The sequence below is a fragment of the Castanea sativa genome, chromosome 7 (assembly GCF_040712315.1).
Source record: "Castanea sativa cultivar Marrone di Chiusa Pesio chromosome 7, ASM4071231v1".
Classification (NCBI taxonomy): domain Eukaryota; kingdom Viridiplantae; phylum Streptophyta; class Magnoliopsida; order Fagales; family Fagaceae; genus Castanea; species Castanea sativa.
The window spans coordinates 3,107,824-3,127,091 of record NC_134019.1 but is presented as its reverse complement, the minus strand read 5'-3'; the positions used below and the strand labels follow the sequence as shown (position 1 = coordinate 3,127,091).

General features: G+C 34.7%; 1 protein-coding gene across 1 annotated transcript; it reads right to left on the bottom strand.

Moving 5' to 3' along the window:
- Positions 1-1,791: 1,791 nt before the first annotated feature.
- Positions 1,792-12,853, bottom strand: LOC142643007 (dnaJ protein ERDJ2A-like). The gene is made up of 11 exons (XM_075817523.1): positions 12,533-12,853; positions 11,379-11,607; positions 11,181-11,276; positions 10,887-11,007; positions 10,664-10,770; positions 10,335-10,552; positions 9,319-9,496; positions 9,089-9,211; positions 7,026-7,112; positions 3,348-3,458; positions 1,792-2,732 (listed from the first exon to the last, which is right to left on the bottom strand). Exons 2-11 carry the CDS (start codon positions 11,562-11,564, stop codon positions 1,902-1,904), a joined length of 2,058 nt encoding a protein of 685 aa, XP_075673638.1. The 5' UTR covers positions 11,565-11,607; positions 12,533-12,853; the 3' UTR covers positions 1,792-1,901.
- Between the last annotated feature and the right edge of the window lie 6,415 nt (positions 12,854-19,268).

Sequence of the window (19,268 nt, the reverse complement as noted above, 5' to 3'; positions counted from 1 at the left end):
ATAAACAGGGGCAAGACGACAATTTCTTCGGTGTATGGAAACAAATTTGGGATGCAATGTTTTAAATAAGGTGAAGAGTATAATTTGGACAGCTGGCAAAAATGCTATGCCTATCAAAACGAATTTTGCAAAAATGTTTAGCAAAAGATGTTTGTGAACATTGTAAGCAATTTCTTGAGGACGTAATTCATGCCTTATTATGCCCTTGTATTTCGGCAGTATGGGACTCAGACTCTGTGCGGAACTTTTGTCGAGTCAAGCAATTTTCCAAGCTTGTAGAGCTGGTACAATATGTGATCGAGGAAAAGAAAGACCTTGAGGATTTCACTATGTATATTTGGACTCTTTGGTACTGTAGAAATCAGCTTTTCATAGTGAACACAAATCCTTTCCTATTAATCAAGTGATCCCAATGGCCCAACAAGCTCTTTCTGATTTTATTGATGCCATCCCAATCAAATTGTCTCTGCCCACTTCTGCAAATCCAGATCGGGTTTGTTGGTCATCTCCATCATGTCCTTCAGCCAAAAGTCAATTTTGATGGTGCAGTGTTTAAGGAGACAAGAGAAGCAGGTAATGTGGTGGTAGTTCAAAATAGCCAAGAGTTAGTCTTAGCTTCCAGGGCTGAAAAGTTAACTCTACCCCATTTGGTTGCTGATGTAGAAGCAATGGCTGCAGTGAGGGCTATAGCTTTTGCTCGTTAACTTGGTCTCTCTTCCATCATCATTGAGGAAGACTTTGAAGTGATCATTAAAGCCCTAAGAAGTGAAGAAGAGTCATTTGTCTCCTTTGGTCACCTTATTACAAATGGCTTCAGTTTTCTTAGTTTTTCCCACTTTCTTAGACAAGCTGTAACTCACAATTTCTTAGTTTTTCCCACATTTATAGATAAGGTAATTTTTTAACTTGTGACTTTGCTAAACATGCAAGATATGTTAACAATTTATCTATATGAATAAAGGATGTTTCTCCACACCTCGATAATGTACTTTTAGCTGATTATGACTAAGTTTGTTTAATAATAATTCCTAGCATTCATCTCAAAATATAAAAAGTTCAAAAATTTTGCTTCCTAGTGTGGCACCAAAATTATTATCATTATTCATTAACCAAACAAATGCAGCAACTTTCAAACACAATATAGAAAAATAATTAAATATTTTATTTATTATATTATTGATATGACATCAAATTCCAACTACAAATTTGGGATCAATCGCTAATATCCATTAGCTGGAGGCTCCACTTTCTATATATCAGTACTATTTTAGGTCATTAGCATTATTTTAATTCATAAATACGCCCATTGCAATCAATTACAACCAAAATTTGCTTGGAAAAAGGCTTGGAACAAGTTTGCTCAAGATTAAAAGCAATTTTTTAGGAGTAAAACATGGGAAGTGGAATTCAAACAATTTTTTTTTTTAAGTTAAAATTAAATGCCTCTTAAATATGTTTAGCTTAAATTACGTTTATACCCTAGTTTATTTTTTTGTTTAGAGTAGTGCTTAGGGGTATTTTAGATATGAGAAATGATATGTCCACAACATTTTTACAACATTTTTACAACAAATTCTAAGTGGCAGGATGTTACTGGTTGTTATTGTTGGGGCAAAAAAGTAATCATAGTGTTAGATTCAAATTTGAACCAATAACAACTAACCACGTATGATTTGTTGTAAAAATGTTGTGGACGTAACATCTCTCTTTAGATATTATAAGGAAATGGTAACTAACTTTTTGCATCCTCTATATAACCTCTTAATATATAGAGATGAAAATTTGCAAAACTAGGAGGCATATAAATGACTATCACTGTGATTGTTGTAAAAATCTTCCACCAATCAAAGTGGCGAAAAACAAAAAGTTTATTGTTTCATCATTAATAAATAGAATTGTGTTCACTCCTCGTCTGTGGCTGAACCTTCTGAGCTTGAATCTTGTTTATGGACGGTGCCATTGGCAGCAGGGCCTTTCTTTTTAACATCTTGTTCAGCTGCCTCATCTTCACTGTATTCACTCTCATAATCATCATATTCCTCTTCTTCATTCTCCTCTTCGTCTTCAACTCCATCCTCTGTAATGGGTCCCTCATCTGCAATAACGCCACCACGGCTGCCAGCCCTGGTCCGTTTCAAAATTTTCAATTTCAAGTTTGTCTTTCTGTCGCAGCCTATCCAAGAGTCACACAAAAGGTAACTAGTCAAGTTGTAATTCCCCTCTGCAGGGGCTTGCAACTTGCCCATCACCAGTCTAGACCCACCCTTCACCTTCTCAATTGCTTCTCTAACAGCCACACTGGTCTCCTTTACAGTTGCTCCTGATCCCTCCATTGTCTCCTCAATTGACTTCGAAGCAGCAGTTATCGCTGCAGCTTCATCCATGAAATTAACCTTCTGGGAAAACCACACATTATTTGAACCAGGGTCTGCAAGGAAAAACCAGTAGTTTTCTTCCTTGTGAAATGGGTAATAAGGGGCATGAGGAAGGGCACCTATCAGGCCGTTGGCACGTTTGAGTGTTACCCAAGCGTGGACTGTGACAATGTCACCCTCTTGTATACCCTCTTCACCTTCAGTCTCACATGTAACCTCAACTGTTATAGAAGGCATCATTTCCAGCACCATTTCAACATCTTGTACTTCAGCAGGTGAGAATCCAGCTACCTGAGCAAGCAGCTCAGAGCGCTCTTCCAAGCTCATTTCCTGAAGGTCCTGAAACGTTCTCACCTTCTGCAAACAATGAATAAAAAAAGCTTAAAAGAATATGAGAAGGTAAAGAAGGAAAATGGAAATTTCATCAGATTTGCAATGCATGCTGCAATTATACTTATCACGTGGGTTTAAAAGACCTATACGAGTTTGGTAAAACTTTACAATTTTTTAGGTGATGTACCTTAGATTCTCCAATTTGATTCGGTCATATGGTTGCTTGCATGGTTAAATTTAATCCGTCATTAGAAATGATGATACTTTTTTTGTTGCATTGATCTATGCAACCATGTGGTTGAATTAAATTCTTAAACCTAAGATACAACACCTAAGGAATTGCACTTTAAGTTTTGCCCTATGGCTATGAGTTTTAGTTCAACATGAAGGGCAAATGCTGAACGAGCGTTTCCTAACCAAGCACTATGAGGAAATATACAGGTACGCAGAAAAAACCACAAGTGAGATATGCATCTGGAAATAAATATATAAGACAAAAGGGGAAATAGTAGTTATAGCAGATAAGAAGACAGCAACCATTTAGATAAATATTGTGGTTCTACCATCAAAAACTAGGCAAGAGGCAATTTATTGCATACTGCTTGACACAAACCAGTGTGTAAAATTTTATTTACTTACCTTGCGGGCTATCTTTTTTATAACAGCCTCACTGAAATGCGGCAGCTGCAAAAAGGGTGCAATGCCTTCAGCAGATCCTCCAATTGACTTCCTTGCACTAAGAGGGACAGCCTGCATCAAAGGAAAATACAACAAAAGGAATCCCTTATGAACTAGGAGAGGAACAATGGAACTGAACATGGACAAAATCCAAAAGTGAAAATGACAAAAGGAAGCTGCTATGTAAAGTAAAAGACTTGACAACTGAATATAAGCTCTTGACAACAAAAATGGATAGACAAATTTTAAAAATTGAGTAAAGACAATCAATGTTCAACAAAAAATACAAACATCAACACAGCAAAGGGATCTACCAACCAACAACAACCAAGCCTTATGAGAAAAATAAATGGAAATTATTTAATGAGGTATATAGGCAAACCAATCCGACTAGGGGGGTGGAGGTTGAGGGGGTTCTCTTGGAGGCCTACTATTGATGGTTTAGACTTTGCATATTTAAACGAAGTTGAGAGGTACTCTTTGGAGAGGGAGTTTGAGGAGGAGGTTCTAGAGGCTCTTAAGGAGGCAGAAGGTGATAAGGCACCTGGGCTAGATGGTTTTACTATGGCATTCTTCCAGAAATGTTGGGAGTGTTCTGGAACAGGATGTTATGGCCTTTTTCACGGATTTTCATAGTTAGTGTGTCTTTGAGAAGTCTCTCAATGCCACTTTTCTATGTTTGATCCCCAAGAAGGTCAATGCAACCAATATCAAAGACTTTCGTCCCATAAGACTTGTGGGTAGCCTTTATTAACTTTTGGCTAAGGTGTTGGCACACAAACTTTGTGGGGTTTTGGATAAGTTGATATCTGCTTCTCAGAATTCTTTTGTTGGAGGGAGACAAATCCTAGATTTGGTTCTAATTGCCAATGAATGCTTGGATAGTAGATTGAAGAGTGGCATCCCTAGTATTATTGTTAAGCTGGACATTGAGAAGGCATATGACCATGTGAACTGGAATGCCTTATTTTATCTTATGGGGAGGATGGGTTTTGGGGTGAGGTGGGGAGATGGATTAGGGCTTGTATTTCTACAGTTAGATTCTCAGTTCTAGTGAATGGGTCTCCTATAGGTTTTTTTGGTAGTTCTCATGGTATCCGCCAAGGGGATCCCTCATCTCCATTGTTACTTCTCTTGGTTATGGAGGTGTTGAGCAAGTTGTTGAAGAGCTGAAAACGGTGGTTTTCTTTGTGGTTTTCAAGCAAGGTCTCATAGACAAGGAGGTTTGAAAATTTCTCATCTTCTTTTTGCTGATGACACTATTTTGTTTTGTGATGCTTCCAGAGAATAGTTATTATACAAACGGATGGTATTGATATTTGAAGCTATTACCAGCTTGAGAGTCATTGTTGGTAAGAGTGAGATTATGCCGGTGGGTGAGGTTAGATATTTGAATGTCTTGACCCGTGCTTTATGTTGCAGGGTGGGTAGCTTGCCCATGACTTATTTAGGCATGCAGCTTGGGGCCCATTATAAGGACTCATCGATATGGAACCCTATTACAAAAAAGATGGAGAGGCAGCTCTCTAGCTGAAAACGCCTATATCTATCAAAAGGTGGCAGACTTACTTTATTAAAGAGTACTCTCTCTAGTCTTCCCACCTATTTTTTATCCCTGTTTACTATTCCTATTCCCCAAGCGATGGTAGCTAGACTAGAAAGGATTCAGAGGGATTTCCTCAAGGAAGCCTCCAAGGATGTTTTTAAATATCCTTTGGTTGCTCAGGAGAAGGTTTGTTTACCTATGAAGGATGCTGATTTGAGGATCCAGAGGGTTGGTTTGTTTGACCAAGTTTTGCTTTGTAAGTGGTGATGGCTATTTGGGAAGGAAAGTATAGGTTATGGCATCAAGTTATTGCAACAAAGTATGGTGAGGCTAGAGGAGGCTGGTGCACTAGAATTGACAGAGGTACTCATGGGCGTGGGATGTGGAAGAGCATTAGAGAAGGACCAGAGATGTTCTTTGGACAAATAGTGTTTTATGTGGGGGGGGGAGGGGGTCATCGTATTTGTTTCTGGCATGATCCTTGTTGTGTGATTACTCCTTTAAAGGAGCATTTTCCTAATTTGTTTACTCGTTCTTTGTCTAAAGAGGCTTGGTTTTCTGATCTCATTGTATCTGCTTCAGAAGGGGGAAGTAGGAGCTGGGAGCTCCTGAGGATTGGGAGCAGGAAAATGTTTGTTCTTTCTTTGAGTTTATGTATTTCTCTATGCCAAGGGGTGAGGGGGATGATACTTAGACTTGAAAGTTGACTAAGACGGGGGTGTCTGATGTGCGCTCTTACTATAAATTGTTGTCTGGTCCTCTCACAGAGGTTTTTCCTTGGGAGTAAATTTGGTGTGCAAAGGTTCCTAAATGGGCGTCTTTCTTTTTATTGACAACAACTAGAGATGGGAAACTCACTATTGATAATCTAGTTAAGAGAGGTCAGTCCTTGGTTAATAGGTGTTGTTTATGTTGTTGTAATGGGGAATTTGTAGATCATCTTGTACTCCACTACAAGTTTTCTCATGCATTATGGAGTGAAATTTTCCAGGTATTCAGGATTCATTGGGTAATGTGGAAGACAATTAGCTCTCTCCTCTTTGCTTGGAGAAACTGGTTTGGAAAGCATTTGTCAACCATATGGAATATGATCCCGACTAGTTTAATGTTCTGGTTTGGAGGGAATGTAATACGCGCATCTTTGAAGACAATGAGAGACCCTTAGATCTCTTAAAAACTCTTCTTCTCGGTTCTTTGTTTCAATGGGCACGTGTTTGGGGTTTTACGAATTGTACTTCCATTTCTGAATTCTTACACTCTATTAGATTAAGTTTTTGAACTTCTTGTATTATTTCTTGATTAGAATGTTCACCATCGTGAACATGATGTTCAGCATTTTTGAATAAAAGTTTTATTATCTATAAAAAAAAATATAGGAAGATGTTTGAAGATCAGGAATTTCTATAGAGAGATGCAAATCTCAGTTTGTTGGAGCATTATTTTATTGTCTGTCATTGGATGCAAGCAGACCTCCAGAATTATATGAGTTCATTGATCCATTGCATTAGTATATCTTAAGGAAGTTGGGGTATACATCCAGTATAATCCACTGGTTCCTCATGTATATTCTGTTTTGTTTTAATGATATCATTTATTACCTATCAAAAAAACCATTTATGAACCTGACTGTAAAAGAACTTAAGTACACCCAAAGACAGTATTAATCCTGGACTACAAACATGTGAAAATTGCAGCATATTCAGGTTTGACACAAACAGAAGTACTGGCAAATTTCCATCAGGTTTGCTACTAGGAAATACAAAAATAATATTTGCAACATTATTAATTGAAAATCAAAAGCAATACTGAAGTTATTAGGATTAATATTAAGAAAAAAGGAAGGTGATATTAGGATGGGAAAAAAAACAAAACATGTTCAGAGAAAAGGGAGGGGGGGGGGGGAGATACATGCCGACAAGATTTAGACAAAACAAAGAGCTTTTCTGCATTATTTAAAACATTATTATAGATTTTATACATAATAAAAACAAGCTAAGAAAGTCATCTCATCTTGAGTATTAAAAAAAAAAGAATCAAAAACCTTTGTAATGAGTCATAGAGATAAAAGATAGTGTTTGCAAAGCCAATCACACCTGAATGATACACTGAGAAAGCTCAACTACCCCAATTGCAGGCCTCAGCCATCCATGTCCCTGAGAATTGCGTGGTATAACTGCCATCTGCATGGGTAATAAGGAATTATAACAGTACAGAAGTATATACCCCCCCCCCCAACCCTTCTCCTCTCTCCTTTTTCCCGAACAAACAAACACACATTCCACACAGTATAAACATCACTTTATGATGTGAGCATTGGTAAATAAGTAAAGTGACTGAGTGCCAAAGTAACACATCCCTACAATACTATCCCATCCATTTACCCCGGAAATCCTGTAGTTTATCTACTAATCTAACAATCTTTATGTAGCTATATTCAGCAGAATAACCTGCTTGAGAGCTAACTCAATATTTGTATCTAAAACTCCTACAAGACAGTAAACAGGGGCAGCTGCAGAGTGCAGCCTCTAACTGAAAAGGTTTCCCGAACAGTCAACTTCATGTATCCTTCTATGAAAATTTGGTCTCTACTGGCTTCTTTTGGAAGTTCATGAAGGAATAGAATGTAATGAATAAATTATAAAGGAATGGAATGGAATTAAATAAGTAATGGAAAAAAACTAAACAATCATGTTTGGATGTTTTAAAAGGTTTTAAAAGAAAGGAATGGAAATAAGTAATCTTGTCTAGGAGTACTATAAGTAATAGAAAGAAAAAATTTTACAACATTACTATTAGATCCCTCTTAAAATTAAAAAATAATAATAAAAAAGGTAACTAACAGTCATCTGTTATATTAGTGTAAGACAACATGATCAAGTTACAAAAATTAAGAAGTAGAAAAAATAATGAGATACCATTAGGTAAAGTGAGGCAAATAATAAGAGAGAGGTGTTATAGGGGCATTATAGACAGTTCGGTTTAATCTTCATTTAACTCCATTCCATTCCCTCCAATTCGTCCCAATTTGGGGAGAAATGGAAAATTGAGCTTTTTAGGAAAAAGGGAGGAACAGTATTTCCATTCCCTCCTACTTGAAGATCCAAACAAGGGAGCAATATTTCCATTCCCTCCCAATTAAACACTCAAACAAGGGAATGGAAGTAATATTCTTTAAAAAAAATTATTTCCATTTAATTCTTTCCACTTATTTCCCTCGTTTCAAACGTAGTGTAAGGTTATATAACCAACCCCTACTTATCAAAATAATTAAAAAAAGAAGTTATAGAACCAACCCCAAACACCCCTCCAGTAACTGACAAAGTTTACAATACAATTAACTACCCATCTCCTTCTGTGATGCTTACATCACCCTATTATCTATAAAAAAAAAAAAAAAAAAGGTTTCAGAATCAACCACCTCAACAACCCCCCCCCCCCAAAAAAAAAACCAAGGAAAAAAAAAAGAATACACTAAAACAGATGCCATTCTATATGTATTTAAACAAGTACAACTCAAACTTAAAAAATGTGCCATCTTGTATTCTGTACTAGGAAGTCCTAAAGTAAAACGATGAGAGTTAATGTACAATAATATTTCCAACAAAAGACCTCAAGAATATGCTTAGTGTGCATCTGACAACTGCAATCTGAATAATCCCACAACAAAATTCCATAACACATTTGGAGCTCAACAGAACTATATTTTTTGGGGGGAAAAACTAGAAATCTTCAAATTCAATGAAGAATATAAAAATAAATTAACAGAATAGAGCATTTTCCCTCCTTTCTACTTATGACAACCAATTCCAACACAGCATGACAGCAATATTTTTCCACCAGCTTCAGTCATTGAGAGAATACAGTACAGGCTTACAGAAGGAGACATCACAGTGTTGAAAGCAATCAGCAGTGATTCTAAAAGGGACAAAGTTTGACTCCAAACATGTTTGGAACCTTGGACTCCAACCACCGATAGAAAGATGACATTTGTCCTTGTCATGTGCAATGCACATAACTTGCTTAACTCAACCAATTAAGTAAGTCAGGTGCATTGCACATGACAGGACACATGTCATCTTATTATTATTGGTTGGAGCCAAACTTTTTCCTTCTAAAAGCATATGCTTGAAGAATGTAAAACAGGATGTAGAATCACCTTCATTAATTCTTCCAAAAGGCGGGGTGCAAGTTCCAGCACCCGTCTGAAATCACCTTGCAAGGTTGATTCTTGCAAGGCTGCTGATTCACGAGTTAATTGGGCCTGAATCAACAATTCTGTCTGAATAGAAAAGAAAGTTAAAACAAGAATGTCTATTTAGCTAAAATAACAAAACCAAAAACGAAAATTATTTTCTTAATACAGCCAACGCTTGGTGCAGAACTTACCTTAACTAGTGCTGGATGCTGCTTCCAAAATTTTGTTTGCTCTTGCTTAATGTTTTTAAGGTCAAGATTCAACTCACTTCTAACCAACATGAAAAGCTTTTGAAGGGGCTCAGTATCAGTCCTACGAACTGGAATTTCCATGTACTCGGCAGCCTTCACAAAGACATCCATGACTTTGCTGTGTAATTAAGCTTTGAAATTAGAATGACAAAAAACTAATTGCATGTTAAAATTAAACATATTCAGATATGTATGAATAACGAGGAAACACAAATGCAACTCTCAATCAAAGTGCACAGTCAAAGATGGGCATCACCAATGCATCCAACTAAATGGTATAGTGTCGAATATTGGATTGTGTGGATCATCAACTTGCTACTAAGAATTAAGTGTATCAGTAATATGTACAATGTAATGCCAATCAGATTCTTATTTCAGTTTGTTTGGAGGAGAGGTGCGATCTCCCAAATATTAAAAATACATGCGTTTGTGTGTTTTATATGTAAGCCACCCAGTTCTCACGTACTATTACTCTCATGAGTCAATGTGTAAATTGAGATAAAAAATTGCGATATTTGTTACCGAATAATGTACAGGAAAATCTATATATATGCTGACAGCATGCATACTGGTAATGAATGTAAATTGTGAACAAAATCAAAAGAAAAAAAGATCAAATATTTAAATATCACCTTTATCATTTTTTTTTTTTTGACAAATAATGGAATTGTATTAATCAAAAATCCAGGTACACCGGGTGTGTACATGGATAACAGTACATCAAACTCTTAAATTACAATGATCAAGCATTTCTAAAAAAAAAATTACCTTTATGAGAAAATAAAAATTTTATTGAAGCAAAGACTGTTACATATACATGGAAATGAGCATAAAGGATTCTAAATAAATTACACAAGATTATGTACAGGAAGAAAGAGACTCTAAAAAATCAGCAATGGAGTTACTAGCAATACCCACAGTCAGAACCAATCAAACAATGATATTTACACATGTACCTTGGGGCCAAAGAAGGTTTCATATAGAAATAATAAGCTGAGAGCGTTTGATGCATCACATAATTTCCTGTATATTTTGATGACCTCGAGAGATATACAACAGCTACCACCAAAGGCAAGAGAATACAAACACCAACTATCCAAAGGAGAAGTATTCCACCGGATGCCCCATCAATGTCTAGCAAGAATTGAGGAAGAGCTATACCCATTTGAAACCCCTGCTTCAACAAATTATCACATGTACTTTTAAAACTTGTCCACTTACAGATAATTTAGTACTAGTAGACAAACAGCAAAGAGAAATTGCAACTCGTTTCACAATACATTACCTGTCTGCCATCTGGATGACCATATTTCTCAAAATTCTCACGTGATATTGGATCTGTCAGAGCCTGATAAGCCTTTGAAATAAACTCCACAAAATACTTGTGGGCCTCTGGAAGAATAAAAATCTATTAGCATGCAAGGGTTGTTTGCATTCAGCAACATCTCTTACCAATAAAAAGGTCTGCAAATAAAACACATTAACCTAAGTACTAAAACACCATCAACCTGGATCTGGGTTTTTATCAGGATGGTATTGAACTGATAGCCTTCTATATGCTTTCTTTATATCCACATCTGAAGCTCCAGGTTCTAATCCAAGAATACTAAATGGCTCAAAAACTTGAATCTGAGAACCAATTCAAAAAAAAAAAAGAATGTGAGATGCAACATTCAAGCATTGAAACCATACTGTTACGAGTTCCTAAACAAAATCCTGATTCACTAAAAGGAGGTAACATGGAAACAAATAAATCAATTCAGATATTCAACTAATGTTCAAATTTTGATCAAAATATTTACCTCACGGCTCATATTTTTAATGTAATAAACCAGGACAATCATGACAACCCAAAGTAGTATTAGAGTCAAGTTACTATATGTTGAGAAGTTGGAAATCTGCAAGAAAGCCAGTATAGACACCATAGTTAGATCAAATAATGGGACTTCGTGTGAAATATGCAATTGAGGAGAACTTCATGGAACAAGGAAGGAACTCACTCGCTTAAATATCGATTTGCGGTACTTCCCTGAACGAGTGCATTCAGAGCACTTGCAGTGTATGCTCTTTGTTTTCGTTGAGGCAGCCCGGCATAACTTGAGAATTGTATAAGGCACCAATGGAATGGCCATTATTGTCAAAATGAAAATTGGGAACAATGAACTATTCTCCTCCGAAGCAGCCATTGAGACCACCTATCAACAACGACTCGTATATAGCTGTTAATGCCTGCACAGAAAATACTGGTTATAACCAGTCAAACACTGGCAATAACTGTTTTTCAAACTCTTACATATAACAATAAAACTGAATCAAATCTAAGTCCTAATATCCACAAACCCATTTGTTTCGGTGAAAAATGTCAACTATATTTTATAGTGTTACCAGGTATGTCACTGTTGTCACATACTCAACAAAGCACCACAAATAAACTCCACAGCACAAATGTTTTCTAGCACATTTTCAAAGGCACAACCAAACATAAGAAAACTAGCCAGTTTTTCAGAAAATGCTTAATCTCTTCCCGAAAAAATTTTCCTTCTCGAAAACCAACCTAGATTGCCAAGAGCTTTGAAGCTAAGTGGCATGGCATGTTCTCTTTTATTAGGACAACTACGGTTCAAAATTCAAATCCCCCCCCCTTCCCCATTGTTGTAACTATCAAATTATAAAAAGAAAACCAACCCAGATTAGCATTTCAATATTAATATGTGATGCTTTTTTTTTTTTTCAAGAAAGATATTAATGCCCATAACGTGGAGTGAAATTTCGGTGTAAATTTTATTTTTCTTTAAGAAAAAATTATTTAAAAAAATGAATAAATCAATAAACGAGCTCAACAAATAAAACAACACAAAATAAACAGTGAAATTAAATTGACAAAAAAAAAAACACACACAAGAAATAGATCACACACACATATATATACCTCATAATTCTCATATCAATTACAAAATTCTCTCGGGAAAAAAAAACCCATAAAAATAATAAATCAGCAAATAAGACAATTATCAAAATCAACAAATTATCACCACGAAATCAAATCCGAACTGACACGCACCAGATCCACAGAAAACAGAGAAAGATCCAAATTCTAAATTCAAAGCAAAGAGCAAAAATGAAGAAGAAGAAGAAGAAGAATTATAGGGTTTACCTCCTGAAGCTGCGAATATGTAGTAGATTAGCTTAAAATAAAAAAATAAAATAAAAAAATAAGCTGAAAGAGTAAACTAGAGTTGCTTGCTTGACTACGCCACGTATCACTGTCAAATTGCCCTAAATCTAACCGCCTCTGTTTGTTTCCCGAGAAAATTAAAAATTCATTCACTCATATAAAAATAAAACGGAAAGAGTGGGAATGAGGGGGTAACGTAGGTTTCAGATTCAGTTTTCGCCCGTGGACTCGTTAATGGAGATTGAAGAGAGAGAAGCCCATTTTTAGGACACAAAAGTTTTTGTTGACAGAGGTGTCGGGTTTGAGAGTGTTTGTGGGCTAAAAGACTAATGTTATTTGGTAGGACACAACGGTCAACGGTTTAGTTGGGCTAAAAACACTTTTTTTTTGGTGGGCTAGAGTTATTCTATTTTGCTAGTTTGCTAGTGGATAATTTTTAAGAATCACAACAATTTTTTTTTTCCTACTTTTTGTTTTGGTTTAAACCCCAAAAGTAGTTTTTTTTTTTTAAATAATAATAATAAAAAACTAATTTTTATCTTTTTATCTCACAATTAGTAAATAAGTTAAGGAAACTAGACCTTCAAGTGAAAAAAAAAAGGGACTTATTAAAAGACTTTTTGTCAGCTCACTAAGCTTTTTTATTGGGCCACTTATGTAGGATTATAGTCATTAAAGCATAACATTGAATTAGTTAAAAATATTGTGTTGGGTCCAAATATGTTTGATAAATGTAGGGGGAAAAAACACCAACATTAGATTAGCAATAAAATTGTACTATAATGCTTCTCCAAAAATGGATAGCACTATATATTAGGGAAGATTTGCTAGCTTTTCTTCTCAACTCTGGGTTTCATTGGTTGGAGAGGAAAGAGAAATAGAAAATAGGGAGGGGATAAAAAAAAATTAGGAAATATATGAGGGAGTTTGGTTTGAGAAAAAAGTAGATGTTTTCTGTATTTATAATAAAAAAAACAAATATCTAGATACAATTTATAATAAAAATTACAGACCAAAATCCTTAATTTTTACTCAACACCAACGTTAAAATCATTAGTTTATACTCCTAAATCATTTGAGAGCACCCAATGAATCCATAAAGTCCCACTGAAACTGAACCCATTAACCCAAACAAAACAGACATCAAGACCCATTGAAAAATCTCTGAAATACACAGCCAAACAACACATTAGTATGATTCCATCAGGGTGACATGTTTACTACTTTGACCATACTTGCTTGATATTATGGATCTTAGGTAGAAGACTATGATTGGAAATGAAAATGAAGATGAAAATCTTACGAGTGTGTTCTTTACAGTAAGTTTATACATGTTTACCTTAACATGATGACCTATGTTTTTGAATTTTGCACGAAGCCCACCTAAAATTTTTGGTACAATATGTATTCTTCCTAAAAAACTTCCCTTTTAAGAATGCTTTTCTTTTAAGAGCAAAATTGTTCTTGGCTTTTCAATAAACTTCAATGAAGTCCTTTGCGCTAGAAAGAGCAGTTGACACCAATAAATTTTGTTAAACACATTAAATGTAGCATGTCTGACTTGAGTAGACTTAACAATTGGTGGGGTCTAGTTGTTTTCAAGAAATTAATGAGAATGTCATTCTACTTGTTTTTACTGAAAATAAAAAACATTAGAAATGTGCATTTATTTTTTGTATTCAAATCTAAATTTTAAGATACTAAAAATGAAAACGGTGTAAAAATCCTCAAACCAAACCAATTTTAGACGTGGGTCTCACAAAAGCTAAAAATAAATATAAAAAACATCTACTTTTTTCTCAAACCAAACTCCCTGTTATATTTCCTCATTTTTTTTATCCCCTCCCTATTTTCTATTTCTCTTTCCTCTCCAACCAATGAAACCCAGAGTTGAGAAGAAAAGTTAGCAAATCTTCCCTAATATATAGTGCTATCCATTTTTGGAGAAGCATTATAGTACAATTTTATTGCTAATCTAATGTTGGTGTTTTTTTTCCCTACATTTATCAAACATATTTGGACCCAACACAATATTTTTAACTTTTTTTTTTGAGAAGCCACCCCAGAAGGGGGGGGGGGGGCAATATTTTTAACTAATTCAATGTGATGCTTTAATGACTATAATCCTACATAAGTGGCCCAATAAAAAAGCTTAGTGAGCTGACAAAAAGTCTTTTAATAATTCTTTTTTTTTCCCACTTGAAGGTCTAGTTTCCTTAACTTATTTACTAATTGTGAGATAAAAAGATAAAAATTAGTTTTTTATTATTATTATTTTGGAAAAAAAAATTTTTGGGGTTTTTAGACCAAAACAAAAAGAAGAAAAAAAAATGCTGTGATTCTTAAAAATTGTCCACTAGCAAATTAGCAAAATAGAATAACTCTAGCCCACCAAAAAAAGTTTTTTAGCCCAACAAAGCCGTTGACCGTTGTGTCCTACCAAATTACACAGTCTTTTAGCCCACAAACACTCTCAAACCCGATACCCCTGTCAACGAAAACGAGATAATATGTTATAAATTAAGATTAGTGAAGAACTCCAAAGGCGTGAGTCTAGGATTATGTTCATTAACATGCTAGATGGTAGGAGGAGGGCTTGGATGAATTACATTGCTCAAAAATGAGATTTAGTGTTATAAATTCTTAATTAGTACAAATACCTTAATAATATGTCATACATTAAGATTAGTGAAGAACTCCAAAGGCGTGAGTCTAGGATTATGTTCATTAACATGCTAGATGGTAGGAGGAGGGCTTGGATGAATTACATTGCTCAAAAATGAGATTTAGGAGTAGAAAGAGTGTCATATTGTGACCATGAAACACATGTTAGTGCCAGACATCTTTCAAGCAAACTAAGTGCATTTAGGAGTAGAAAGAGTGTCATAACAATCAATGTGATATGTTCTTGTGACCATGACATGCAATTCACATATATCCATGCTAGATAGGAAGGCAATGCAAAATGACTCGAGGGTGCTTAGTGGGGCTATTAGTAACCCGAAACACAGATTTCCATGGCCGCTAACAGGTTTATGAATTATATATATTATTATTATCTAAACCATGTATTTATTTTTGTCACATGACATCATTTTTTACTTATAAAATCATGTCTTTATTTTTCTCATATGAAACAATATCTTTATTTTTCTAACATGAAACCATGTCTTTATTTTTGGCTTATGAAATCATGTTTTTATCTTTCTAATATAACATAACGTATTTATGTAGGGTCTTACTACCTTGTTGATTCAAACTATCTAATGGATACTTCATTCCTTCCACTGCATAAATTAAATCGATCATGTACCATGTTTAGGAATACAAAACTCCTAATAGAATACCATCAAATGGTAGAGAATTATACAATTATTGGCACTCCTCAATGAGAATGGTCATTGAGCGAAGTTTTGGGGTGCTAAAGACACAGTTTCCCATTCTCAATTCAATGTCCAACTTTAAGCCATGTAGGTGATGACTGATTGTTATGGTGTGTTGTGCTTTGCATAATTTTATATGCATAAAATGGTTGTTTAGATGTTTTCTTTGATTCATGAGAGAATACTCAATGCGAGCCAAATACTAACTGGTCAAGCAATGGAGGAAACTCTGGTAGTGCAAGTGGTAGTACTAATTCCCAACATGTGAGGGAATTTTCTCAAGGAGCACAAAGGAAAATTGGTCGATTTATGGATGATATAACTAAAAGGAATGAGTTTTTTTTAGATAACATTAATTTTTTTAACAATATATAAAATAGATACACACAATTTATTATAAAATTTTTGGATAAGCACAAAAAAATAAAATAAAATACATTTTCAATAAACAAAATAAATAATAATAAAAACAACACAGTGAAGAAGAATAAAAGGATAAGTATGACTAACTCAATTAACCACAACCGTATCCAATAAAACTTAAACATATCTTTCAATTTAAAATAAAAATGATGGAGAACAAAAAAAGAAGTAGAGGCAAAGAACAAATAAGGGAGTAAAATCAATGATAGAAAAAAGAAAGAAGGATAACAAATCAGGTGTTGTAACAGTAAGTAAGAGACCTAATTGTCTTTTACATTATTTCCAAGTTTTCTCTCAAATTTGGAAATATTGTGATTTGGTGGGCTTAGGAGAAAATACATGAGACCACCAATTTTCCCTTCTAACAAAACAAGTCAAAACTAAGGGTATATTTGGTAACTATTTTTTCCTCAGTTTTTTGTTTTCAAAAACAATTTTCTGTTTTCTAAGGCAAAAAACTTGTTTGGTAACCTATCTTAGGCAAAAATCAAAAACTATTTTCAATTTCCATATTGTGAAGGAAACTGAAAACTGGTCTTGAGCTGTTTTTGTTTTTTAGTTTTCAAAAACTTTAGAAAACACGGAAGTACTCCTTAGGATTACACACTTTAATGAGCCAGCACGTAGGTTCAAACCACATGAATAACAAAAATCTTCTTTCTAATATATTTTCCACTCTCTCTCTCTCTTGCAATTTTGTCTCTCAATTTTTAGCGCCTTCCTCTTCATATCACGTATTAGAAACCCTTATATCTACTTCCTCTGTCTACCTCTGCGCCTCCACTTCCTCACAAAGACACAATTGAAAACCTTGGTTGAGAGAACCACTTGTAAGGTAAGTGATTGGTCTTCACAGACCCTCCTTCATGATTTCCTTTTGTTCTTCATTGGATTATACCATTATTTATCTCGTTTTTTTCTTAGTCTCCTTTCCTAATTATATATATATATATATATATATATATATATATATATATATATATTGTTTGCCTGATTGAACAGTTCTGAGCAACTTTCAACGTTTTTGAAGAGCTTCATAATTTTGGGGAAGTATTTCATAAGTTTAGGGACCCAATCACTCAAAGGTACGGGTCTTTTCCTTTTTTCTTTGTTCATGGATTATTACACAATATATGGTCAATTAAACGCGTTTATGTATAGTGATCATGCTTTAATTAATGAAATTTGGTTGATATTTGCACATGAAGCCAACTGCAACAAACCTCGGCTTGACTGGACTATGTTATTGTTTATTAATGTATGGTAGTCTCTCCCTCTGTTTTGGTAGTGGCTGAACAGGGTATACACTTACATGGTGTAAATGGTTTGTTGGTTGTTGTTGAGAACGGTTTTTTTTCTTTTTTTTCTTGAGACTGAAGATAGAATATAGATTACTGACTGAAAAGGTGTTACATGAAGAGTACAAACAGGTTACACATAAAGATTACACATGACCGAGTTTACATTGTGGGCCTTGTGCAGAAATCAAAGCAATTAAGAATCATGAAATAGCTCAATTATTATAAGGAAAAGCAATTGAGTGTGCCTTATGTTTCATACTTTCATTGTCTATAGATGTTGATTGATAGTATTATTGTTTGGACCTTTAGTTTAAATAGAACCCCATTATTTATTTATCCTTGAGAAATTGTGAGTGCTAATTTTGTATAAGATCCAAGCTCAGCTTTATGCATGATGTATCACTTTCCTGGGGAAAAAAATAGTGAACATTCAGTGACAAACATTGTCATCCGAGCTTCTAATATTTTTCCTTTTGATACATATATACCAGAATTCATGAATTGGTTGCATATATATATATATATATATATATATATATCTTTGTAAAGTCATAAATAATAGTATAATACTATGTAAAAAAGAAATTGGATTGTGTTATGCCTGACCGAGATTACACATAAAATCTTCTATCATTTATGACACTTTATCTAGAATGTAATTATATAGCAGAGAATGTAGTCCCTTAATTAAGTAAACCATTTAGCTAATAATAAGAAGAATGGCATTTGGGTTAGGTTGGGTTTCATGGTGATCAAAATGCACTATTAATTAGAAGCTGTGTTTGTTTGAAGCTTGGAAGCTATTTCTTAGTTGTATTTGATGGTTGTGTTTATAAAGGTTGTTCCTTAGTTGTTTTCATGTTTCATTGTATTATAATAGATGAAAGGAAGCAGTTCAATTGATAAAGATAACCTTTGGACACCACAACTTGAGAAACTATTTATTGACATAATGCTGAAAGAGATCAATAAGGGAAATATGGCAGATGGGCAATTCAGTTCCGATACTTGGTAGAAAATGTTAGCTACATTGAATGAATTAGGTAATCGGAGTTTTACAATGGCTCAATTCAAAGGGAAGTTTAATAGAATGAGTTTACTACACCGTGAGTTTTCTACACTCATAAATCAAACTGGTTTTGGTTGGGATGCTGAAACCAACACTGTTCATGCACTCGAGGAGTCATGGCAAAATTATTGTCGGGTAATTATCGTTAAAGACAATACAATATTTTATTTTGAAACATTATCCCCCATCATTTTTTTTTCTTACTAGATGTCTTTATATTTTTAGGCACATCCCAATGCAAAGATGTTTCGAACCAAAGGACTTTCAAATTATAATTTGCTTGGACTTATATTTAATAAGTCTACAGCTACCGGGGTCCTACACTGTGCATCCACCCAAGACCCTCCTAATTCAGATGAAGAGAATGCATTGGAAGAACGACTCATTCATGGGGGAGTTCATGTTAATTTAGAAAGTCCTACCCAAGATCCTGTCATGGCAATTCTTGAGTCTGACATTACAACCCGATTGAGCAAGCGTCCTAGTGATAGTTGTGACGAGCGTCCTAGTAAGAGTAAGCGAGAGTTAATGAGCTCTCA

Bases quoted from the DNA above. Each gene is read 5' to 3' on its own strand.
- LOC142643007 (XM_075817523.1), bottom strand. From the start codon at position 11,564: ATGGCTGCTTCGGAGGAGAATAGTTCATTGTTCCCAATTTTCATTTTG. The intron at 11,008-11,180 runs GTAAATATTTTG...ATTGGTTCTCAG, and splicing joins TTAAAAATATGAGCCGTGAG to ATTCAAGTTTTTGAGCCATT. The intron at 10,771-10,886 runs GTTGATGGTGTT...TTATTCTTCCAG, and splicing joins TGATAAAAACCCAGATCCAG to AGGCCCACAAGTATTTTGTG.